At 37.6% G+C, this 26,716-nt stretch overlaps 3 protein-coding genes across 7 annotated transcripts in view; 1 reads left to right on the top strand and 2 right to left on the bottom strand.

Moving 5' to 3' along the window:
• LOC144552487 (ribonuclease E/G-like protein, chloroplastic) overlaps nt 1-26,716 on the bottom strand; it is a 71,578-nt gene that overhangs the window by 18,331 nt on the left and 26,531 nt on the right. The gene's annotated exons all lie outside the window — the stretch shown is intronic.
• LOC144552671 (uncharacterized) lies at nt 11,227-17,238 on the top strand. Of its 5 annotated transcripts, XM_078300664.1 has the most exons (5): nt 11,227-11,416; nt 11,693-11,749; nt 13,141-13,233; nt 13,665-14,101; nt 14,387-17,238. In XM_078300664.1, exons 3-5 carry the CDS (start codon nt 13,207-13,209, stop codon nt 16,917-16,919), a joined length of 2,997 nt encoding a protein of 998 aa, XP_078156790.1. In that variant the 5' UTR covers nt 11,227-11,416; nt 11,693-11,749; nt 13,141-13,206; the 3' UTR covers nt 16,920-17,238. The 5 variants fall into 5 exon arrangements, with proteins under 5 accessions (XP_078156790.1, XP_078156787.1, XP_078156789.1 ...); XM_078300661.1 differs by having other exon boundaries at nt 13,141-13,198; nt 13,665-17,238; XM_078300663.1 differs by having other exon boundaries at nt 13,141-13,198; nt 13,651-17,238.
• Nucleotides 18,141-19,887, bottom strand: LOC144552751 (uncharacterized). Its single transcript, XM_078300747.1, has one exon. The coding sequence runs from the start codon at nt 19,521-19,523 to the stop codon at nt 18,390-18,392; it is 1,134 nt and encodes a 377-aa protein (XP_078156873.1). The 5' UTR covers nt 19,524-19,887; the 3' UTR covers nt 18,141-18,389.

The raw sequence follows: 26,716 nt of genomic DNA, 5'->3' as shown, positions 1-26,716 counted from the left end.
AAAAAAAAATATTTGAGAATTGAGAGGACTAAAATCGTCTTTTCGTTTACATCCTCCCCCTTGTCGTTTCATCTTGAGTGCGTATCCTCTGAGATATCTCAACTTTTGCGTGACCGACGTGTCCGGTGCCTATTCCGGGGTGATGTACGGGGTCAGTATTATGTGTGCTTTGAGATTCGTGGATAGCGTATTTAAACGGTTGAAATTTTCCATAAAGTCACGCAAAGTTTGAGATATCTCAGAGGATATGAATTCGTTTCATCTTCTCTCTCGCTCAAAAGGAGCCCTCATCATCTGCATTAACTCAAGAGAGCATCTTTTGAGTTAATAGATATTGACCGTCCAATTGTAATCGGAGCCCATCCGGCCCCCCGATTAAAACATAGGGGTCTTTAATATTAGTGTGGATTAAACTCACACGAATCTTAATGCTTATTGGACGTTCTAGATGTATTAACTCAAAAGATTCCTTTTTGAGTTAATGCAGAGGATACGAAACCGAAAAGAGCTTTGTCTTGTCTGGGGTTTCTTCTCTTCTCAGTTCTCACCAGTGTTAACTTGCGCTAACTTGCGCTGTCCCCTCACGCGGCGATTCTTTCCTACCGCGAACGATCATCGGCTGCTCTCTGCCATCTGACACCCTGGTCCCACCGCCTTCGCTGTATGGTCTCTTACTCTCAACTTGACAATTTGCGTTATGTGAAATTAAAGAATTTTTCACTTTGCTTATAACTGGCGACAGAAAATTTGATTAATTTTAGGCGGAGAGAGCAATCGGGAGAGTATTTTATTTGTAAGGGTATTTACTATGTTTTAAGGTTTTGCAGTGTTACTGTGTTAGTGTTACACATGACATTGCTCCTTAGTCCTAGGTGCTTGAGTAGATGAACGGATCTTCTATAAACTAACGAGTGTAGCTTTCTGTGTTTCAGGTATTATAGCTGAGATGATCCTCGGGTTGTTGTTGCTCAACTCTTTCTATTTGCGCGGTGAGTGCTGATTTCTCTTGATATTGTACCCGATTTGGGTAATTTGTTTGGTCCTATATATATTGGGTCTATTTTTTTGCCTTTCTTTGGTTACCTTAGGTTATTCATTGTGAATTACACAAGAGAGTGTTGCTCAATTGCATGTTCTTGTGTCAATGAGTTTATGATTGAATTATTGGATTATGCTGGTGGTTAATAATAGTGGCTAAATTTACAGCAAATTGAGCTGGCACAATGTCACTATTTTCCTGTCAATTGAGGCAAATTTGGTCACTATTATTATAGATTAGGGTTAAAATCAGGCCTTTTAGTTCATATCTGCTAGTGAAGTATTGCAATCATGTGTGCAATATTGTTCAGTAACACTGGTCTATGTGATCAGCATGGTAATATAGTATGAGTGTTTTGTTTTGTATTTGTAGTTATTTGGCACGGCTTAATTAGATCTTTATTGCACAACGACTTTCTTTTTATGTCAACCTTGGCTAATGCCTATCAAATGGTATCGTGGTACCAACCAAACAAGAGTCGTAAGAGATCTCAGTTCATATTATTTTTTTTCTTTGAAGAATGCTCTCATTTCATATGTGATGCCATTGTGCTGACGACTTGCATGCTTTCTAAATATAGTCATTTGGATATTTATGTCTCTAGGCCTGTTTTAGTTGCTGATTTTGATCTTTGTTTTGAGCCACTGTTTCAGTAATTTGAAACATTCAAAAGTCATCTAGAGTATTGTATTGTGAAAAATAATTTGTTTATATTTTTCTTGAAGTTTCTTCTATGAAGGGTAAAAATTGTTCTGACTTTATAATTCTTCTTTATATTTTGCATGTTTCTTTAAGACTTCACATTCATATGTTTAGTTAAACTGTATGAGTTTCTCTGATTAGTCTCTTTTAGATTGAGGATTTATATTATGTAGAAACAATGTTCCTTTTTAGATTGAAATTATTTCACTAATATTTTTGATACAGTCATCGTGATACATTTCATTGAAATCCAGCTTAGGAGACATATCATAAAATGAGGGATCAGTGTGAAAAATAAAAAAACAGTGTGTCCCAACTATTATGTCCATCCCATGAGAAACCATACGTTTCTTCTGTAATCATTTTGCTCTTATCTTTTTACATAATTAACTGTTTTCATGTTAAACTGCTTATCAAAGATTTCATCAAATTCACCGCAAGGATAAATTAACTGTTTTCATGTGCAAACTAAATGCTATTGTTTTCCTTTATGTAATATAAGGTATGAATAGTGCATGAAGATGTTGTCCTACAGGAGTATCCTACTATCCTCTTCATAAGTTGACCAGGTGAGGTTATGTCTGAAATTTTCTCAAAAATGTAAGGTGTGCCTTAGATATGTACGACACAGCATATGCACCCCTCCTTTCTATACAATTGAGGGAGACAAAGGGCTCATGTTTGGTATTTCATGAAGAAAAATTAGGGGTTTTAGTTGAAATTCCAGTGAGCTTTAGGGTTGCACGAGATGATATTTCACTTTAGATTTTATGGAGGTTACGTAGGCATGGATGTAATTTACTGTTGAGTTCTTGTATTGGAATTTTATCTTGACATACATGTTATTTTTCCGAGTAAATACCTGTTCCTGTCTAAAGCATGACAAGATTAACACCTCAACATAGGTTTTATACCACTATATAATCAGACTTGTTAAACATCTGCTGTGCTGTCCCCACATGCTATTATGGAATTAAATTGCAATATTTATGAACACACTTAGTGCTACTTTTCCAGGTCTTGTTTTGTTATTTTTGCTTCCTATGGAGTGCAGCAAGGAAGGGGCAATACGTGCCTTAGAGATTGCCGAGAAAAGACTTTTTTATCGAGACTATGCTGGTGCAAAGAAGATGGCACTAAAGGCAGAGAAGCTATTCCCACAACTCAACAACATCTCTCAGCTTCTGACAGTTAGCGAGGTGCACTGTTCATCCCAGTTGATGCCCAATGGCCTATACGATTGGTACAAAATCATTCAAGTGGAGCCCACATCGGACGAGAACCTCATTAAAAAGCAACACCGCAAGCTGGCGCTGTTGCTGCACCCTGACAAGAACAAATTCCCGGGTGCGGAGGCGGCGTTTAAGCTGGTTGCGGAGGCAAACAGTACCTTGTCAGATCGGGCCAAACGAACTATGTATGATGTCAAGAGAAAACATCTTGCTAGGTTGACGGGCCCGCAACAGACCGCACAAACAAATGCTGCTCACAACTCTTCTAGCAATATCAATCTGGGTTTCAAGTGGTGGACTGCATGCCCTGGCTGTAAGACCCGGTACCAGTGCCGCAGCTACGTTTTGTTTAAGACAGTGTATTGCATTAATTGCCCCAGGAGCTTTGTGGCAAGCCCGGATCACATGTCTGGAGATGGAGGGACCACCAAGGACAGCACAGGTGTCAGGAAGCCTGACAGCAACCTTAATTCTGAACCGGTCACATCCAGTTCAGTCCAGAGAAGGGGCAAAAGGCTTAGTGCAGATACAAGCAAACCAACTGCTGATCCATGCCCAAACCAGAATCCTAATCATAGTTCTCAACCCAAGTTTAGCTTGGATGTTAACCCGAGTAGAGGTCTTGAAAATCAGACTAATGCTGGAACTCATACAGCTGGCACCGGTATGCCTCTTAGGAGGTCTCTGCACAACAAGCCTGATGTGAAAAACAACGGTACTGAAGTAGATGTTTTAGGCCCTGCTAAGAAGGCAAGAGTTGAGGTAAATGGAGAGCACGATGGTAACGGTGGTACTAATGCAGTTAATACCGATACTAATGCTAGTACCTGTGTTGAGAAGGAGGTGAGAGAACAGGATGAGAAGGGGAAAGAACAATTGGTCCCAAGTGGGTCCACTAGAGACAAAGATTCCTTTCCAAAGACCAGTACAGGTGCTGCTTCTTTGTTGGAGGAATCGAAAACCCGATTTGTATATCCAGATCCATTTTGCAATTTTGACAAGCTGAAGGATGTAAGCAAATTTGCAGCAAACCAGATTTGGGCTCTTTATGACGACTTAGATGGTATGCCCCGGTTTTACTCCCGGATATGTAATGTCTACAATGAATCTAATTTTAAAATTGAGTACACCTGGCTTGTGCATGACCCGGTTAACAAAACCAAGGCTGTGCGGTCTGGTGGGGAGTTTACAGTGGGATGTGGTAATTATACTTTGGGTAAAACTGAAACGACAGGCGATCGCTTCATTTTCTCTCACATGGTTTCGTCTGAGAAGGGGAAGAAGAAAGGTGAACTATATGCCATATTACCTAGAAAAGGTGAGGTTTGGGCACTCTTTAAAGATTGGTGCTTTAAATGGGGTAAAAAACTAGACAAAAGTCGGAAGTTTGAGTATGAAATTGTGGAGGTACTCTCAGATTTTTCTCTAGCAAGCGGAGTTAAAATAGTACCCTTGGTCAAGATTAAGGGTTTTGGTAGCATATTTGTCAGGGTACGTGACTGGGCACCTATTCATGTACCACATGGGGAGATACATAGATTCTCCCATAGCGTACCAGTGTATCGACTAAACAGCAGTGAGAGGAACAACAATCTTCCGAAAGGTTCTCTTGAGCTTCATACATTTGCCCTCCCGACCAACCTTCCTTCAGTCCCCATTGAATCAATAATGCCCCAAAGGAATGACAGAGAGGGATTGACAAATTGTGGGGGCCCCACCCCCTCAAATGGAGATACCAGTGGGCCCACTTTGACCCGGAGATGCCAATCTCCCCAACCAAATGCTGATGCACAAAACTTATCCACCCCCTCAAATGGAGATACCAGTGGGCCCACCTTGAATCGGAGATGCAAATCTCCCCAACCAAATGCTGATGCACAAAACTTATCCAACCCCAATGGAGATACCAGCGGGCCCACCTTGACCCGGAGATGCGAATCTGCCCAGCCAAATGCTGATTCGCAAAACTTGTATGAGTATCCTGACCCAAAGTTTCACAACTTTGACATGGGCCGAGCTCGTGACCATTTCCAGCGGGGCCAGATGTGGGCCCTGTACTCTGACGTTGACACATATCCAAAATACTACGGGTGGATAGGTAAGGTCGAGCCGGATCCATTTAAAGTGCATATAAGCTGGCTTGAGGCATGTCCCAAGTCAAAAGTTGAGAAACTGTGGTTTGATGCCAATCTACCAATAAGCTGTGGCAAGTTCAAGGTCACAACTGAGAACATAATTTATGACAACCCCGATTACTTCTCTCATATGGTCTCAACAAGTCATCATAAGAGAGGCGACGGATATAATATATTGCCTGAGGTTGGTGAGATCTGGGCTGTCTACAAAAACTGGTCTGCCAGATGGACGCTCCATGACTTGAAGACATGTGAGTATGACATAGTGCAGATTAGAGAGCAGAGAGAAGGGTCTATGGTGGTTTTTCCTATGAAACAGGTGTCTGAGTATTGGTCGGTCTTTATGCCAGGGAGGATATATCGGAATGGTTCAAATAAATGGGAAATACCATACATTATGTTTTCACATAGGATACCTGCCTTTCGTCTGACAGAGGAGCAAGGTGGGAAGCTCCGGGGGTTCTGGGAACTGGACCCTGCGTCTGTGCCTTACACATTTTTTAACCATGACAAGTGATATTTTTCTTTACCTAACTTTTGGGCAGATTTAGAAGCAAGCATCAGAAATGGCTTCTTTTGTTTTAGCTTCTTATATAACTAAAGCTTCCTTTTGCTGCCAGATGGCAGCATCAGTTAATGCAATGATACTGTAGATGTTTTTGGAATGCTCTAATTAATGTGCAGTTGATATATAATTAGCCATCTCATACTTTATGCTGTTCAAATTTGTGGTTCGTACCAGTATCTTTCTTTTTTTGTATTATATCATACTAAGACCTGATTTTGGTAGCAATGGTTTTGACACAGCGTGTAATGGTTGTACTCTATTTAGTTCAGTCCCCAAAGGAACGAAGATATTGTTAATTTTCATATGAAAAATACATCATCTGTCTTGCACAACTTATCTATTGCTACATCAACTTTAGAAAACATTAGAAAATATGGAAATCATAGTTTTTAAAAAATTCAATAATTTCTAGGTCGAATCTTTTTGGCACAGATCATGTCATCAAACCAATCCTCTAAACAATGTCTTCTCAATTGTCTGTATTTGTAAACAATACCTTCACAATTTCACCTCTTTCTTCCACAGGTCATCTATAAGAATACTGTAGCTCATAACCTTAACAAATCAATTCCTCCTCTATTTCAATTCACTTGCGCATCCCATCCATAAAACATCAAAGTCACATTATTTCTTGTCAATTTCATTCTTACAAACATTCGTACACCACAATGTTAACATATTGTTCCATGCTTTTTAAACAGATAAACTCCTGACCTTATATTAATTAAATGCAGCGTTGAGGGTTGTTTGGTACAGTATGGTATAAGTGTATGACCTGAATTTCCAAATTACTGATATTGGGCTGGTACCAAATTAGTCATTTGATCTTGTGTTTTGAGTGCTCACTATTGTTTGGTTTCAGTCCTTTCTCTTTCTTTTATTTGAGCCATGCTTAATAAACCTTCTAGATGTCAAAACAATGTCATAATTTCATAAATATTATTAAGTTTTGCAAAAGACACTTTGATATACAAAGTGAGTAGTTACAAGGGATCAATTGCATTTTTATCAATTCTGTCTTCTTTTGTTGCATAATGTAAATAAAAGTTTAATACATTTCTCTTCTTGCACTTCAATATAGAACATCTTCATGCACTTGATAAAAAATGTTTACTGGTAAGGGTGTGAGGGCAAAATGGGAAACATTACAAAGAAAGCTCTTTAATTTTAAGGGAAAAATGGTACCATTGTACCAGTTAGGTATGATTTTGTATGTATGATATGATGAGGTTTAATTTGTAAGACTCGCATATTTTCCTTGTCAAATGTATTAAAAAGTTATTTTCTTAAAAGAATATGATTACTGTTTTTGTGAATGTCCATAGTCACTTTGATGATCATTGTAAATAGAAGATGATTTAGGGACTTGTTTAAAATTTTTCCTTCACTCATCTTTGTTCAATTAAGCCAGTAAATAAATATAATGCCAAGTTAAACTCAATTTATCATGAATATTTCAATTAAGCCAATAAACATTTATGATACTTCTATGTGCATATATAAAAATAAACTTTAATAATTCTCACGTCGTGAGAACAAACAATGCAGTTTCGGCTCTGTTTTCCATTTTTTTTCCTTCAAATTATTTCATCGATTCATTGAAAGGAGGGCTTAATTATCATGGAAAGCACAGTAAAGTTTTTTTGTGTTGTAGGTGTTATGTTCAGCACCGACAGACGATGTCACTATAGTGTTCTCAGGTCATCAACGACACAATCAGAATCAGAAGCATTGCTTTGCCCTGCAGTTCCCTCTTCACTCTGTCGCTCCTGCTACTCCTGTCACCTGATCCTGGTATATGATTTTACCACAATCTAATCCGTATCCAATCCGTTTGCACCCTTACACGATTTACAAATAAATAAAATTAAAAAGAAGCAATCGAAAAAATAAATAAAACATGTCTTTTTTTTTGACAAAAATGAGCCGAGCATATTAATTATAAAAAAAAAACCCACAAAACTGATATATCGCATTGAAAGCATTCAAATTATAGAAATACTAATCTGCAATTAATATATCGGATAGGGCCTCAGCAAAAGTGCTCACCACTATTTTGTATTTCACCATTTCAAAAAATTTACATGAAATATTTGTTACGTAACTCTACTGCTTTTTTTTAAATTTACATGAAATTTTTCAGTACATTTTTAAAATAAAAAATAATGATATTTCTGGATTTTTTTTTTGTTAACGGACGATATGAATAATAATTTCGACAGATTTTGCTAGAGATTTTCATTTGAAAATTAATTAGTACTGTTGAAGATATTTTTTTCTCCCTATTTTTCAGTCTCAATAGTAAGATGCACTGGCACAATTTTTTGGCCTCAATAGAAGAAAATGATTAGCAGAAAAGTAATTTAGATACATATAATCCAGCAAAAGAAGCATATATACACAAGTCAATTGTTACTAGTCAGACGGGAGGGATAAATTTGTCATAAAAATGATTTCTGCCAAGTGGGTATGGTATTTACATATAAAAGGCAGCTTTCTCTTCATACAAGAAGCACCCGAGAAGAGATGTATCGATCGAATTTCCATCAAGGTCCCCGCTAGTTATTGCTCTATCTAATCCCAAGGTACAATCTAAAACTAAATTAGCTGTTTTTTTTTTTGCCCCCATATTTCTTCAGTGTAAAGATCTGGCGAAATATCTTTGGCAATTTTGTACAAACGGAAGTCAACAACATAGTCATTATGCTTCTACCTTTGTCCATGGTTCACAAATGATATGGGATGATATCCGTAAAAATAAAAAAATTTCTGCTGCTGATCTTGAGGTTTCAATTTTGAAGTTTTATGATTTGTTCCTTGTTTGTGATAATTTAAATCACTAATAAATTAGGTGTCAACACATTTTTTAACCTTTGTGTTTTTGTAGGTGGCAATGTCAACGCTTATGTGTGAGGAGTCTAAGAAAGAGATACTACTTTCTTTGGATAAAATGAAGGTTGGCTAAAACCTTCACTTAACTTGCATTACTTCTACATTTCTACATAAATAAGTGCTACATGCTATGCATTGCAGGAATGCGAGTGTCTGATGTCTGGGGAATCCATGCCTGTAAAGGAATTCAATAAGAAATTGCAAAAATTTCTTACAATAATAACGACCAGGTAAATAGATACAACTATATAAACATATGGTGAATAAAACATCCATTCCATTGAATTTTTTTATACATATTCCTTTTATTTTTTGAGGAAAGATACAAGCTCCTTTTTTTAGTATTTTTAAAAATATAAAAAGGGGACTTAAGAAGGGTATTTCTGCTGTAGTGGTAAGTGGCAACCACCAATCAAGTTGGTTACCACACCAACACCAGGTGTTAATTTTTTCTAGTATAGATGATAAATGAACTTGTAAGGAATGTTTCTGCATATAAAATAAATTAAATATGTTGGTGCTGCTTTGAGCAATTTGCAATTACTCGCAAGAGTTCTAAACTGGTATACAAAATTTGGTTTGTACCAATTTATGTAATTTATGAAAGATGTATGATTGAGTTTGTGTAGTTGCAAAAAAATTGGTTCGTTTTAAGCATACTGTGTTGTTTTTGAAGCCTTTCAAGCATACTGTGTTGGTTTTACTTCTAATTTTAAGAATATTGTTCTGGGATGAAACAACTTTGCAATATTTGAGAGTAATATCGTCAAGCTTTGAATATTTGAGGGTAATATCGTAAACCTGACAAGATTAGGTTATTTCGATGCACCCTACGAAATTGTAAAGTAAATACAAGCAAAGGCTGGTTAAATAGGTTATTTCAATGTAGTCTTTGACATTACAATCTGTCATAAGTTTACTAGGTTAACACATTGAAACATAAGGCCACCACTACACAAAAATGACATAATACACCATCAGACATGTACCCTTCCTCTTTTAAACATAGATTATCTAGTATTAAATGCTCTTGATTGTACAGTTTTTGTTATGTTCGGATATAACTACATCGGCTATTTAAAAAGTTCCTGTAATATGCCTGTGAAACTCTAATTTTGGATGTGCAAAATTTTAATATATAAACTTTCTAATTTGGGGCAGATTTAGGCCCAAAAAGTATATACGATGGATTCTCATATTGGGCCTAATATCTTTTCAAATTAAGCCCATAATAGCAATTGTTTAGGAAACATTTTGGGCCTGTGAAATATTTTGGCCCATACTCGGAATCACTAGTTTGGATGAGTGCCCCTTTCGTGTTTTCTCCAATTTTCTGCTGATACCTCCTTTTAGATTTTCTGTGACATGTCCTATAGAACTAAAGGTGTTACGGGTTGCTGCACACCCTAGTGGAGCCCACACCACGTCTCCCATCGCCTTCTAGTTCCATGTGGATTTTGTGTACAGAAATAAAATTAGTATTTTTCATGCTTAACAAGTAACAACATAACAAATTATAAAGTTTGTATTGTATCCTATTTCCAATATGGGGAAATGATTTTTCTTAACATGTTTTTATTTTATTTTTTTAACGAATTTATATAATTTAATATATATAGGTCGATTTAGATATTTGGTTCAAGAAATTATAATGGATCATCTATGACACTGGCTAAAATGAGTAACCCAAAATATATTAAAGTCAAAAATACAAAAAAAAAAAAAATTACTCAGATTTTCAAAATCATAATTTGTCTACTAATTTATTCAAAAAGTTTCCATCTCATAATCCTCATAGTGCAATACTAACCTCCGTAAATTTGAAATGCACAATTAAATAAGTGATTCTAATAATTGTTTCATTACATGATTATGAAATTTAAAAAGAAACTGTAAAACCAGGGTGGGTGTAACATTGGCCGGGAATAATTGCGGTAAAACAAGCATATTCTAATTTTGTTCTTATTTTATCTTCTTTTCAGCCAAAAATGTTTTATTTACATTTTACTTAGTAAATTAAAAACTTTTTACAAATTAAATCTGCAATGCTCTGAAAATGGGAGATATTAAGTAATAGGTAAGCATTCAAGCTATGAGATTTTCCGTGAATTTGCTAGATTAAACTAAATTATAAATTGTTTGCACTAAGACATGCAAATCCTACCAAGTTTTCAAAAAAAAAAAGAAAAGAAAAGAAAAGACATGCAAATTGGAAGTGTAAAATTCGATTAAAAAAAAAAAAAAAAAAAACTATATAGGTAATTTTGAGACAAATTTAAAAACTATAATAGTAAACCTAAAAAGAGAAGTACATGTATACGATTAGCGCCATGTATACGACTGACGCATGGAGAAAAAAAAAATTAAAACGAATTATACTGAGAGGGCTAAAATCTTTTCACCTATTATTGTTATTCCCTCCTGAATTCATATTACCTAAAGTAACGCAAATTTTGATTTTAAATCTGGACCGTCAGATCTATTTTTACACGAATATTAAAGGCCCCTGCATTCCTTCTCGGACTGGATTGACCCCAATTCTTATCAGACGGTCAACGGTCAACGGACTGAATCTAAACTCAAAATTAGAGTTACTTCAGAGGATTCGAACTCATTGCCTCTTCCCCTTCCACACCACTTGTCGAGTTTTCGTCTCTTTAAACCCCAGAGAAAGCATTTCGTAAGGTTTCTTCGCTCGACTCACTAGTCACCAGTGCTAACTTGCGCTATCCCGTCACGAGGCGATTCGGTTCTCCGCCGCGAACGATCTCCTCGATCCTCGGCATCTCTCTGCGACACGTGTCTCTTTTGCGATCTGACATCCTGGTCCCACCGCCATCGCTGTATGGTATATCTCAGTCTTCTTCTCTCACTCTCACCTTGACAATTTGTGTTAGATTGCTCGGAGTCTCATGTGAAATTAGATAGGTTAATTTTCACTTTGATTACACTGGCGACACAAATTTGGATTAATTTTAGGCGGCGAGAGCAATGCGGGAGAATATTTGTGATAGTATTTAAGGTTTTGCAGTGTTATACATGACATTACTCCTTTAGGTACTATGTACTTGAGTAGATAAACGGATCTTCTATGAACTAATGAGTGTAGCTTTGTGTGTTTCAGGTTTTGTATCTGAGAGGTTCCTCGGGTTATTGTCGCTCAACTCTTTCTTTCTGAGAGGTGAGTGCTGATTTCTCTTGATATTGTACTCGATTTGTGCAATTTTTTTGGTCCTGTATATATTGGGCCTCCTTCTTGCTTTTCTTTGGTTGCCTTGTGTTATTCATTGTGTATTACACAAGAGACTGTTGCTCCAATTGCATGTTCTGGTGTCGATGAGTGTATGAATGAATGATTGGATTATGCTGTTGTTAATTGAAGTCCTAATTTAGTTGCACAATTGACATCAAAATGTGTGTGGGTTAATTAAAGTGACTAAATAGTGGCTAAATTTACAGTAAATTGAGCCGGCACAATGCCACTTTTTTCATGTCTATTATGACAAAATTTGGTCACTATTATTATAAGTGAGGGTTAAAACCAGGCCTTGTTGTAGTATATAGTAGTTAATATCTGCCAGTGAAAATTGCAATCTTTGGTGTGATATAGTTCAGTAACACTGGTCTTTGTTACTAGCATGGTCCTATAGAATCAGTGTTTTGTTTTGTTTTGTAGTTATTTGGCATTTTATAAGTATACCTTCATTGCTCAACTACTTTCTTTTTGCATCAACCTTGGCTAGTGCCTATCAAGTGGTATCGTGGTACCAACCAAACTGGAGTCATAAGATATCTCAGTTCACATAATTTTATTTTTGAACAGCGCTCTCATATGATATGTGATGCCCTTGCGCTGATGACTTGCATGCTTTTCCAAATATATTTATTTGAATATTCATGTCTCTTGGCCTGTTTTAGTTGCTGATTTTGATCTTTATTTTGAGCCTACTGTTTGAGTAATTTATAACATTCCAAAGTCATCTAGAGTATTGAATAGTGAAAATTATTTATTTATGTTTTTGCTTGTTACGTTTTGCATGTTTTTTTAAGACTTCACATTCATGTTTAGTCATATATAAACTGTATGAATTTATCTGAGCAGTCTCTTTTAGATTGAAGATTTTTCTTTAGTACAAATAATTTTCCTTTTTAGATTGAAATTATTTCTTTAATATTTTTGATAGAGTTGTCATGATAAACTTCATTGAACATCCAGCTTAGGAGACATTTATATCATAAGAATGAGATCAGTGTGAAAAATAAAAACAATGTGCCCAAATTTCTATGGCCATCCCATGAGAAGCCATGTGTTTCTTCTGTAATCATTTTGCTTTTTTTTTTTTTTTTACATAATAAACAGTTTTCATGTTAAACTGCTTATTAAAGATTTCATCAAATTCACTGCAAGGATAAATCATTTTCCACTTATACATTGTTCTTCGACTATTCATTGTTTGCTCATAGTACCTTTCCATTTTCCAATCCTGGTTCCAATCATTGTTTGCTTATAGTCATTCATTGTTTGAATTTTGTGCAAACTAAATGCTACTGTTTTCCTTTTTGTAATATAAGGTATGAATAGTGCATGAAGATGTCATCCTGCGGGGTATCCTCTTCATAAGTTGACCAGGTGAGGTTATGTCTGAAATTTCTCAAAAATATAAGGTGTGCTCCTTAAAAAAATTTTAAACTCATCCAACAATCATCTGGAAAACTGCATAAAGCCCCCTCTTTTCTACACAATTGAGGGAGAAAAATGGCTCATGTTTGGTACTTAATGAAGAAACAAATAGGTGTTTAGTTGCAAATCCCAGTGAGCTTTAGGGTTGCACGAGTTGATATTTTATAGCAGTATAGATTTTATGGAGGTTATGTAGGCATGGATGTAATTTAATTTTAACTGGACATACACGTAATTTTTCTTAGTAAAAACCTGTTCCTGCTGTCTAAAGCACGAGAAGATTAACACCTCAACATGGGTTTAATACCACTATATATATCATCACGATTGTTAAACATCTCCTGTGCTGTCCCCACATGCCATTATAGAATTAAATTGCATTATTTATGAACACACTTTAGTGCTACTTTTCCAGGTCTTCTTGCGTTTTTGCATTGTTTTACTTCCCATGGAGTGCAACAAGGAAGGGGCAATACGCGCCTTAGAGATTGCTGAGAAAAGACTTGTCATCCGAGACTATGCTGGTGCAAAGGAGATGGCACTAAAGGCAGAGAAGCTATTCCCACAACTTGACAACATCTCTCAGCTTCTGACAGTTAGCGAAGTACACTGTTCATCCCAGTTGATGGTCAATGGCCTATACGATTGGTACAAGATCATACAAGTGGAGCCCACATCTGACGAGATCCTCATTAAAAAGCAATACCGCAAGCTGGCGCTGTTGCTACACCCTGACAAGAACAAATTCCCAGGTGCAGAGGCGGCGTTTAAGCTGGTTGCAGAGGCAAACAATACCTTGTCAGATCGGGCCAAACGAATTATGTATGATATCAAGAGAAAACATGTTGCTGGGTTGTTGGGCTCGGAACAGATCACACCAACAAATGCTGCTCACTACTCTTATAGCAATTCCAATCGGGGTTTCGCTTTTTGGACTGCATGCCCTGGCTGTAAGACCCGGTATCAGTACTACAGCAGCATTTTGGGTAGTAAAGTGTATTGCGTTAATTGCCCTAGGCCCTTTGTGGCAAATGCACTGCAACATTTGAACCCGGGGCCCATGTCTGGAGATGGAGGGACCACCAAGGACAGCAACCATAATTCTGAACCAATCACATCCAATTTAGTACAGAGAAGGGGCAAAAGGGTTAGTGCAGATACAAGCAAACCAACTGCTGATAAAAATCCATGCCCAAACCAGAATCCTCCTAGTTCTCAACCTGGGTTTAACTCGGATGTTAACCCGAGTAGAGTTGATGGAAATCAGACTAATGACAGATCTCATACAGCTGGCACCAGTACACCTCTTAGGAAGTCTTCTCATAACAAGCCTGATGTGAAAAACAATGGAACTGAAGCAGATGTTTCAAATCCTGCCAAGAAGGCAAGAGTTGAGGTAAAGGGAGGGCTAGATGGTAATGGTACCAATACTAATGTTAGTTCCTGTGTTGAGAGAGAGGTGAGAGAGCAGGATAGAGAGAAGGGGAAAAAAGCAAATGCAATTAATACCGATACCAATGCTAGTACTTGTGTTGAGAGGGAGTTGAGAGAACAGGATAGGGAGAGGAAAGAAGCGAAAACAATTAATACCGTTACTAATGCTAGTACCTGTGTTGATAAGGAGGTGAGAGAACAGGATAGAGAGAAGGGGAAAGAACAAGTGGAACCAAGTGGTACTTCTTTGTTGGATGATTCCAAAGCGAGATTTGTGTATCCAGATTCATTTTGCAATTTTGACAAGCTTAAGGATGTAAGCAAATTCACAGCCAATCAGATTTGGGCTCTTTATGACAGCCTGGATAGAATGCCTCGGTTGTACGCCCGGATATGTGATGTCTACAATGAACCTAGCTTTAAAATTAAGTACACCTGGCTTGTGCATGACCCGGTAAACAAAGCGGAGGCTATGCGGTCTGGTGCAAAGTTTACAGGGGGATGCGGTAATTATACTTTGGGGGAAACTGAAATGACAGAATATCGCTACATGTTCTCTCACATGGTTTTATCTGAGAAGGAGAAGAAGAAAGGTGAGCTATATGTCATATTACCTAGAAAAGGTGAGGTTTGGGCACTCTTTAAGGACTGTAGCTTTAAATGGGGTCAAAAACTAGACAAAGATAGAAAGTTTGAGTATGAAGTCGTGGAGTTACTCACAGATTTTTCTCCTGCGAGTGGAGTTACAATAGTTCCCTTGGTCAAAGTCCAGGGTTTTGTTGGCGTGTTTGTCAGAGTGAAGGACTGGGTACCTATTCATGTACCACATGGGGAGATACATAGATTCTCCCACAGCGTACCAGCGTACCGACTAAACAGCAGTGAGATTGAGAGGAAGAATCTTCTGGAAGGCTCTCTTGAGCTTCACACATTTGCCCTCCCGACCAACCTTGAGACTTATTTCCCTTTAGTCCCCATTGAATCAATAAAGCCCCAAACTCAATCCTTCAGTTCTAAGGAGAGGAATGATAGAGAGGGATCAACAAATTGTGGGGCCTCCAACCCCTCAAATGGAGATGCCAGCAGAGTGAAAAATAGAGATGGGGACACCTTGGCCCGGAGATGTGAATCTCCCCAGCCAAATGCTGATTCACAGAAACTAGAGAAAAATTGCAAGGGCTCCAACCCCTCAAATGGAGATACCAGCGGGCCCACCTTGATCCGGAGATGTGAATCTCCCCAGCCAAATGCTGATTCGCAGAAACTAGAGAAAAAATGCAAGGGCTCCAACCCCTCAAATGGAGATACCAGTGGGTCCCGGGGATGTGAATCTCTCCAGCCAAATGCTGATCCGCAGAAACTAGAGAAAAACTGTGAGGGCTCCAACCCCTCAAATGGAGATACCAGTGGGCCCTTCTTGACCCGCAGACGTGAATCTCCCCAGCCAAATATCAATTCGCAGGAACTAGAGAAAAATTGTGAGGGCTCCAACCCCTCAAAAGGAGATACCAGCGGGCCCACCTTGACCCTGAGATGTGAATCTCCCCAGCCAAAGGCTGATTCTCAAAACTTGTATGAGTATCCCGACTCAAAATTTTACAACTTTGACACGTGCCGAACTTGTGACAATTTCCAGCCGGGCCAGATTTGGGCCCTGTACTCTGATGTTGACACATATCCAAAATACTACGGGTGGATACAAAAGGTCGAGCTGGATCCGTTTAAAGTGCATATAAGCTGGCTTGAGGCATGTCCCAAGTCAAAAGTTGAGAAACTGTGGTTTAATGCCAATCTACCAATAAGCTGTGGCAAGTTCAAGGTCACAACTGAGAACACAATTTATGACAGCCCTGACTACTTGTCTCATATGGTCTCGGTGAATTATCATAAAAGAGGCAACTACTTTAAAATATTGCCTGAGGTGGGTGAGATCTGGGCCGTTTACAAAAACTGGTCGGCCGGGTGGACGCTTCATGACTTGAAGACGTGTGATTTTGACATAGTGCAGATTAGAGAGCAGAGGGAGAAATCTACTGTAGTTTTTCTTATGAGGCAGGTGCCTGAGTATTATTCGGTATTTATGCGTGGTTCGAATACATGTGAAATACCCGCAATTGTGTTCTCTCATAAAATACCTGCCTTTCGTCTGACAGAGGAGCGGGGCGGGAAGTTCAGGGGGTTCTGGGAACTGGACCCCGCGTCTGTGCCTTACAAATTTTTTAACCTTGACATGTGACAATAGTTTTTCTTTTTTCTTTTTCTTTCCTTGGGCCGATTCAGTAGCAAGCATCAGAAAATGTCCTTTTTTGTTAATTTTAGCTGCTTATATAACTAATGCTTCTTTTTTCTGCTATGATGGTAGCAGCCAGCAGGTGCATTTTCTGATGTAGTATTAGTTAATGCAATGATACTGTAGATGATCTAGGAATGCTCTAATTGTCGTCTCTTGTAGTCTTTTGTGCATCTCAGATAAAATGTGCAGTTGATATATAATTAGCTATCTTGTACTGATTCTGTTCAAATTTTTGGGTGGTACCAGTATTTTTATTTCTTCATATTATTTTTTTACTAATATCTGGTTTTGGTAGCAATGGTTTTGGCACAGCGTGTAACGGTTGCTGAATCCAGTGTTTGTACTCTTCTGTTCAGCTTGGTACAATATGCAGTTGTGGGTTTTGGTAGCAATGGTTTTGACAGCGTGTTTGTACTCTCTTCAGCGCAGTACAACTCTACATGACACCATATTGGGATAATTCTTACTTGAGTGTTTGTATGAGGGTAAATTCTTACTTGAGGCCAGTTGTGGGTTAGTCTTGAGTTCTGCAAACCTCATGCATTTCCCTTTACATTGGGATGATTTTAATATTGTACAAAGACAGCATCATGCCTTTGGTTTTTTACTTTTTACATATATACTATAATAAAAGTCAATGAGAGTGATTGAATATGGCCGAGTAAAATGAGAAAACTTACCCTATACTTATTTATGCTGGTAATGCAAATGGGCAATTATTATTTTTTTTTCCAAAAAAAAAATACTCCTTCCAGTTTGAAATGTAGAGGTGAATTTGTGGCTTTCTCTTCTTCTCTCTTTATTTATTTTTCTTTAATGAAGCACAGTAAATATCTTGTAATCGATTCTTGTCACATTAGTTAGGAATAGATTATATTGTCTGCAACATATCCATCTAGAAAGTCTTAGATTATTAAAATTTTGTCAAATCAAAGATTTAATATTAGTATTGAAATTGTCACTTGTATTAATTAATACAAGTTGCAAACATTTCTACAAAAAAAATACTTTCCCAGTTTCACGACAGTAAAAAAAAAATTACAGTTGACACACGATTTTACATCCAACTAAAGGAAAGCGCCAGATTTCATTATCCACCAAATCACTTCAAAAGAAACATTAAATCACCAAACTATATAATGACAAACTACGAGGCATCACACATGTAACACTATTAATAATGCATATGATATAAAAATCATGAAACAATACATGGACCTTATCAAAGGTCCTACAATCACGGAGCAAATACAAATTCAAACCTTAATAATATCTTATACTACCAAACACCAAGCAAATACAAATTCAAACCTTAATAATATCTTATACTATCAAACACCAAACACCTGAAACTAAACAAAACCCAAAACAATGACAACAACTTGAGTTCCATTTCTTTTTCATAATCTTTGCTTAACCCCACCATTGATGAACAACAACGCCTTCATCCTTAACCTTCCCATAAATTGCCAAGCATTCCCAATATGCCCTTGTTGCGTCGCATTCTAAAAACAATTCGTCAATTACTTGAATCGAATTCTTCTCCTTTGCATTCACCATTTCTTCAATAATTCCAGCATCAGCTTTCATCACCACAAATTCTTCCTCTTTCACATTTCTCTCTAACCAACCCGAAACCCAGCAAGCTTTTGTGCCTGTCTTTCTATTGCCCACTGCATTTAGCTTCACCATTTCGAATCTTGAGCCCTTTTTCGGGTAGTTCTCTTCAAACCATTTCTCACTGTTTGCTATTGATTGCAATCCAGCATCGATGAACACCCTTCGCGGGTACTGGGTTAATGGGTCTCCAGTTAATTCAGGGAGGAATTTAATTTTTCGAGTTTCACCAATTTCTCTCGGAGGCTCCAATAACACATCTTCAACTTGATGCAATACATCCTTCTTCTCTAATGGCATTGCCAAGATCCGCCTCCTTTTGTCAGTTCCAGATCCAATTTCATTTCCATTGATTACATTTTGAGAATTTGCTACTGCAACCTTCTTCAGAGCAACAATGGTAGGCCCCAACCGGCGCACATAAACCACTTTGTAATTATCGGGCAATCGAAGAGAACCTGAGCTTTCTGAATTGAAGCGGGTGACAGCAACACCGCCAATTTTCAGAACCCGGTCCACAATCCGAACAGAAGAATCTTCAAAACCATCACTTGCAAGAACAAAATCCACAGACTGATCTCCAACAGTTGATTCCTGATCCGACGGCACATGATCGATTCCGTTCTTCTTCAAAAAGGGTAGCCTGGAGTTTGCATTTCCTAAAAAGATAGCTCTTTTGTTACTAGACGAGAAAAGCCCCTCTCTTTTCAAATATCTGATCAGCATTGGTAGATAGAAGGGGTCGTCAGACAAGTGGTACGGCTGTACGATGTTGACACGCGACGGAATCCTACGGAGCAACGGAATAGAGCACACCACAGCAGCCACGATCGCCATACGAACAATCAAAAGGATGAGGCGCGGATCAGGGAGGTCAATCACAATAGTGTGGCCATCCATGTGGCGGGTGGAAAAACCAGATCTTTTCATCTTCAGATCGGAACACAGTCACAGAAGAGTGTCAAGACTTCAAAATTCGAGTAGAAACAACAGAGAAAAACCAACGGGTAGAGAGAAGGAGAGATTAGCGGGTGCAAAAACGGGAGGCGGTATGGTTTCCACCCACGAGGGCCACACGAGTGCTGTAGGAACGGCGCCACAGAAGCATCAACTGATGTATGCGTTCGATCTCCATGGCGGCGGCAAGATCAATGGTGGAGATTGATTAAATTGAGATCATGCTTTGCAAGGTCTCCACCGGAGTGGGAACAAGCAGGGGTAATTTGGTAACTTTGAAGAAGAGATGAAATTTAAGAATGGAAGAAGAAGCCACTGGGAAGGGAGGATTTATTGCAAATGGTTTAGTACGGGAGGAGAGGGGTAAAATGGGAATTTCGGATAAATTCTGACGCTGTTACTGGTTACGGTTGCACCGGAAAAGATGTGCCAGGAAAGTGGGGCCAGTTAGGGAAAAGGTGGGGACGCGTCACGTGTCCGGATCAAGCGTCGGAGTTTCTGTAACCTTTTTTGAACTCACTCTATTGAGAGTCGGTGTGAACGCGGAATTCGGACCTCTGAAGTAACTTAAATCTAGAGGTTATATTCATACCGTTCGATCAGAATCCAGCCAATCCGAGCCGAGGTGAAATGTGCGGATTCCTCCAATATTCGTGCCAAATCAGATTAAACGGTTAGGATTTAAACACAAAATTTGAGTTAACTTAAGTGAAGTGACTTCTAGACGCGCGGGGTTTTTGGCCCGTGATTTTGGTCGGGTGTCCGGTTTATACGGCGAGAAGGTTCCAACTTCCAAGGTTTTAAGTTTTAAAGAAAAGGTTAATTTAATCTTCGCTTGAAAAGAGTTTGACGAAATTTGAATCAAAATTCAGAGAAGACAAAATCCAGATTGTTGCTTTAAGGAAGTGATATATGCCACTCAGTGTTATATTTAAAATTGATTTGTACTAAATATTATGATCTAATAACTTGTTTTAAGCAATTTAATAATGAATTAAAATTGACCACATTAATAAAATTTTACAGATTTAGTTAATTTGAGATAGGCTATCATGCTTTACAAATTAAAGTGAGTGTTTAAATTTGCGCTTATATATTTAGTTTCAAATTTCAAATAGTCAATTCAAACTTCTCAACATATTATTTATATTGAAATGTGCTTGAAGACCAAATTTTATATTTTTTGAAATTTTTTTACTATTTTTTTAGAATTTTTCAAAATCAGTATTTGTTTGACACTGATTTTGAAATAATTAATTTATCAGTATGAAACATTAAAATATGGATTTAAAGAACATTTGTTCAAAAATTTCACGAAAAATTATTATATTAAACATTAAATAATAAAAATATTAAATAAAAATATCATAAGTTAGTTAAACTCCGAAGAACCGTTCTATGTTTATTCGACCTCTTAAAATATATAATTGTGTCGCTACTGGTAGTCTGGTTATCTGGTATGTCTGCTAGTGCTTTGCCCACACACGCTGGAATAAAGAAAAAACAAAATACGGACTGTACTTCCCTGCGGTGTGCGAACTAGAATTCGAATTCACATCCTCTCAGGTTACCTGACTGAATAGAATTAAGACGGACGGTCTGAAACTGAAACTGAAATTGAAATTTTTAACATGGCACGAATCTCAAAGCACACATAATACTGCCCCTACTGCCATCCGAGCACTCACCGGCTTACATTAAATCTGGGCCGTCCATTTAAATTGTGTTGAGTGAGGTACATGGATGGGAGGATACGAATCCTAGAATTTGCAGCGGCCACTTAAAATCGTAGACAACGAGACAGAGGGCGTGTCCTCTCCTGCCGTCCTGACACCAGAGTATGGGTGTCCGTGTTCTGCTGGTCGCGGGGACCACCTGCTTTATTCTTAGGATTTTCTGTGGCTTCTTGTCTTCTTGAACTGAAAACAAGGATTTTTTTTTTTAAATAGAATTGCATTGAAATAATTTAATAGAACAAGTCCAGACTGTTGGAATTTTCGAAAACTAGCCTCCACCGATCCCTAGGATCGGTGGAGCAAAAAAAACACATCCTACACCGATCCCTAGGATCAGTGCAGCCCATTTATCACTCCACCATTTCCTTGCCACAGAATGTCACAGAATGTCACAGAAAATCAGAAAATCAAAACAAAATAGCCCTCCACCGATCCTGTGGATCGGTGTAGTTTTTTTTTTTTTTTTAAAACAGAAATTTCTAATTTTTTTATTTTTTTTATTAAAATATTAGAAATGTTGAATATATTTCTTTGAAAATAGATGAAATACAATATAATTTGATTTATTAGAAAGACTGCAACAAATAACCCGGATCAATATTTTTCAGGCCGGATTTTTCGCGGCTGTAAGAAAAATTAATATATTTCTTTATGTGTTATTGGAAAAAAATAAAAATGCTTAGATTCTGAGTTATTGATCCCGGTTCAAAAGTCACTTCTATGTAATCCAGAAAATATTGTGATCTTTCTAGGACATTTAATTTATAAAAAGTTGTATCTATTTTTGAAAAAAAACAAAAACTTTAATTTATTTAATGATTGTTTTTCAAAAAGAATTCTCAAAATAGAAACAATTTTTTATTAATTAAATGTACTAGATGGATCACAATATTTTCTAGATTACCTAGAAGTGACTTTTGAACCGGGATCAATAACTCAGAATCTAAGCATTTTTATTTTTTTCCAATAACACATAAAGAAATATATTAATTTTTCTTACAGCCGCGAAAAATCCGGCCTGAAAAATATTGATCCAGGTTATTTGTTGCAGTCTTTCTAATAAATCAAATTATATTGTATTTCATCTATTTTCAAAGAAATATATTCAACATTTCTAATATTTTAATAAAAAAAATAAAAAAATTAGAAATTTCTGTTTAAAAAAAAAAAAAAAAAAAAAAAACTACACCGAACCACAGGATCGGTGGAGGGCTATTTTGTTTTGATTTTCTGATTTTCTGTGACATTCTGCGGCAAGGGAATGGTGGAATGATAAATGGGCTGCACTGATCCTAGGGATCGGTGTAGGATGTGTTTTTTTTGCTCCACCGATTTTAGGGATCGGTGGAGGCTAGTTTTCGAAAATTCCAACAGTCTGGGCTTGTTCTATTAAATTATTTCAATGCAATTCTATTTTAAAAAAAAAATCGAAAACAAGTCTACTCAACCCGCCTCACAGTATATCCTGATCCGCAACACTATAGCCATAGTCAGTGATAAATTCGAAAAACCGAAGATAATTGCGATTTGCGAGAGGGGAGAGAGAGAGAGCAACGATAACGAAGGTGCCAGCGGCCAGAATTCTGTAGAGGAGAGGATTTTGTCCAAGAGAATCGGAGAGAGCGACAATCTTAAAAGTCCTAGCTAACTAGCTTAGTTTGTAGTGTTTGGCAAGGTTCAACATGATAAATTATGATTTGCTAATTTGTACATAGCCAATAGAGCTCAGTGAAACTGCCTAATGATTGCGGAGTAGTTAGGTTTGATGAGTTTCAGAATCGCCCGATTCACTTTAAAATGTGTGTTCTGTTTAATATTTGTGCACATTTATATTAATTATTGTATGTATGGATTTTAAACAGATAAGACAGTTTTAGAGTCCGTCAAACTTAAAAATTGGTCGATGTCCATCGAATCTGCCAAATGAATGTAATGTAATAGTTTTTTTTTTTTTTTGGACTGAAACTCGTAGACAAATTTTATTGAACTAAAAGAGTTACAAATAAGCTGTTACATAAGATTAGACCACGAGTGTCTGAGAAAGCTCACAGCTGTAAACAAACTAAAAACGCACAAGGAGTATATGCATCATGTTAAGACCGAGTTGATCATCCTTGCTTGATCGAAATGAGAGTAGCCTAGTGATTGTTTCCTCGATGCGTATAGTTGTCATATTCTTTCTGGCAGACGGCATCGAAGAATGCACTGAATCAAACTGGATCGCGAACCGAATCAACTGGACCAGAACAATCACCACTCCGAAGATCCAAGAGAGACACTGAATCAAACCAGACCGAGAACTGAATCAACTGGCTCCGGGACAGTCACCACTCAGAGGTCCTGAAGAACCGCTAGTGTGGAAGCAGAAAAGGAGCTTGTAAACAGGAGATGAGGAGGAGAAAGATAAGCACGACTACCAAAAAACACAACAAACAAAACCAACAACAAACAACACACAAATATATAAAATACTAATTATATGTGCAACTACTTCCACCCACTCTTTGATTGCCAAAAAGAGGAAGAAGATCTTAGAAAAAGAGAAGAAGAAAAAATCAACCGCTTGTCTTGAAGACTAAGAGCCTCCAGAAGAGCAGTGGCCAGATCTACTTAGTGGAAGCACCGAAAACAGTGGCTAGATCCAAAAACATCAAGATGATGGCCAAATCGATTATGGCCAGATCGATTAGTCGAAAGCATTTGCTCTGCTTAGGTAAGGAATAGATGAAAAGTGGAAGCGTAAGATACACGAGGATGGGAGTGAGCTTCTGGAGCTGCCTAAATCTCCCATGGCGATTTTTCTTCCTCACCGCTTAAGCGGCAGAAAGGCGGTTCACAGTTTTAATTCCCTTTGATAATAGCTGTTAAACATGGACATTGATGTACTGAACTTTATTTCGATAATACAAGTCTTGACAGTAGCTTTTTTTTTTGTTATTTTTTTAACTTTTATAAAGAGTAACAAAAGTGAAGAAATTAAACGATTAGAGCAACAAGGCGCAAGAGAATTATAATTTATTAGTATATAAAAAAATGAGTGAGGTTATGGTATTATACGTAGCGCATATTAATGCATATTGATATGTATTATGAATTAATATATTTATTTTGAAAGTTCAAATGATTAATATGAACCGTTCAACATTATCTCCATATAAAATATACTATGAACCAATCCTTGTCCTTGCTATGCATAATACCATAGCCTTACTCAAAAAAGGAATATCCCCTCGAAGATCTATGAATGCATTTTGTGAGTTATGAATGTATGGTTACAATTTACAAATATTTCTTGGAATATCCACGCGTGTCAACATTGCAACTAAGGCCTTTAACTTAGATAGCGAGCAGCTCCCTTTTGTGTTAATTTAGTTTATTAGTAGCTGGAGGCTATCTTTTATTTTACTGTTATTGAAATTGATATTAAGCAACTTTTGTGTAATGAATTCTATGAATTATCAATCTATGTGTTTTAAATTTCCTTTATGCGTTTTAAATTGGAATGTGAGAGGATTGGGAGATATGCATAAATGCGAAGTTGTTAAAGACTTAGCATGCGATGCTATCGAATGCTCGATCTTCTGTGTGCGGCAAGTATGCCCCGCAAAGTTCAAAGAATTTGCAAACTTAGATGCGATAGGTACTAATGGAGGAATCCTACTCATGTGGAGTTTGAGATTTACTCTCTTAGATACATACAAATTTAAATTTAATTTTTCAATAACAGTGGTGCTTAGAATAAATAATCTAAAATTCATGTTCACATTAGTGTATGGACCTCAAGAGGATAGACTTAAAATTGAATTTTTACATGAATTGCGCATGATTCGTGAATTATCGGATCTGTCAAGGATTGTATCAGGTGACTTTAATATTATCTGCGATATTGAGAACACTACGGGTAATGTCAGGAATTTGGGGTTGTTATCAGAATTTAACAATTCAATTGCAAACACAAATTTGATAGATGTGCCACTACACGGAAGAGCATTCACATGGTCGAGCAAGCGGTCGAATCCAACCTTTACAAAAATGGACATAATTTTTCTCTCAAACCACTGGAATTCATTTGGAACCACTCAGTCCCTGGAAGACTTGCCAGCCTCAGCCTCCGACCATGTACCAATGTTATTAAAATTAAAACCTCATAGAAACCCGAACCGGAAAAAATTCAAATTCGAAAATTTATAGCTAGAGTACCCTGAAGTCCATGAACTGGTCGCGGCGGCATGGGCAACCCATAATGATAGAACAAACCTGGTGCATTCATTCTGATCTAAAACAAGAGCAGTACAGAAAAAGTTAGATAAGTGGGCACGCGTAAAATTCGGTAAAAGAGATACATATCTCCGCAGATCTAAATGGGTACTTAGACAGATGGATAGACTGGAAGAATTAAGGCAGCTAAACTCAATTGAGTTCAGACTGCGAATACGAATACAAGAACACATTTTTAAGCTGGCCAGAGATAAAGAAATAAGGTGGAAGCAAAGATCAGGGTGTGCCTGGTTGAAATCAGGAGACAAAAATACGAAATACTTTCATGCCGTGGCAAATGGTCGAAAGAACAGGAACTCGATAATAAACCTTAAAAAGGAGGATGGCACAGCAATACTCGACAACCAGTTACCAAGCCATGTTCAGAGCCACTTTGCAAGCCTTCTAAAAAAAAGGACTATCAACCGCAGACCATTTAACCTGTCAGGAAGAGTGGGTCCTAACTGTTCATCAGAACTGAACGCATTGGATAACCAAATTACAGATTCTGAAGTCCTCCAAGCAATCAATGAAATGCCAAACGGCAAAGCCAGTGGTCCGGATGGACTACCGCGAGAATTCTTCAAAGCATTCTGGCCCATTATCCGACTGGACCTCATGAAGCTCATCCAGGACTTCCACAACAAGGGCATCAACCTAAAGCCTATCAACCAAGCGACAATATCACTGATCTCAAAAAAGGAGGCACCGGTTACTATCTCTGACTATAGACTGATCAGTGTTATTAATACGGTAACCAAGCTAATCACTAAAATTTTGGCAAACATGCTCCAACAACACCTGCCAATGCTAGTGGCTACTAACCAGACAGCCTTCGTTAAGGGGCGCTCTATAATAGAATCATTCTTGGTAGCAAGGGAATTCATATCATCTTGCAGTGTTCGGAAATTACTGGCAGTCATGTACAAAGTGGACTTTTAAAATGCTTTTGACACAGTACACTGGTGCTTCCTTGTCAATTTGTTGATAGAAAGAGGATTCCCGCCAAAATGGATCTCCGCAGTGCTAGTCACTCTGCATTCGGCAACCTCAGCGGTTAGGTTTAACGGAACGATGTCAAAATTCTTCAAACATGAGAGGGGCCTAAGGCAGGGTGATCCGTTATCGCCAATGTTATTCATTTTGGTAGCGGACTCTCTGCAAGAGAATGTA

Source organism: Carex rostrata, chromosome 4 (genome assembly GCF_964058835.1).
Source record: "Carex rostrata chromosome 4, lpCarRost1.2, whole genome shotgun sequence".
Classification (NCBI taxonomy): Eukaryota; Viridiplantae; Streptophyta; class Magnoliopsida; order Poales; family Cyperaceae; genus Carex; species Carex rostrata.
Note: the sequence above shows the minus strand (reverse complement) of the source record. Positions and strands in the feature narration are given on the sequence as shown.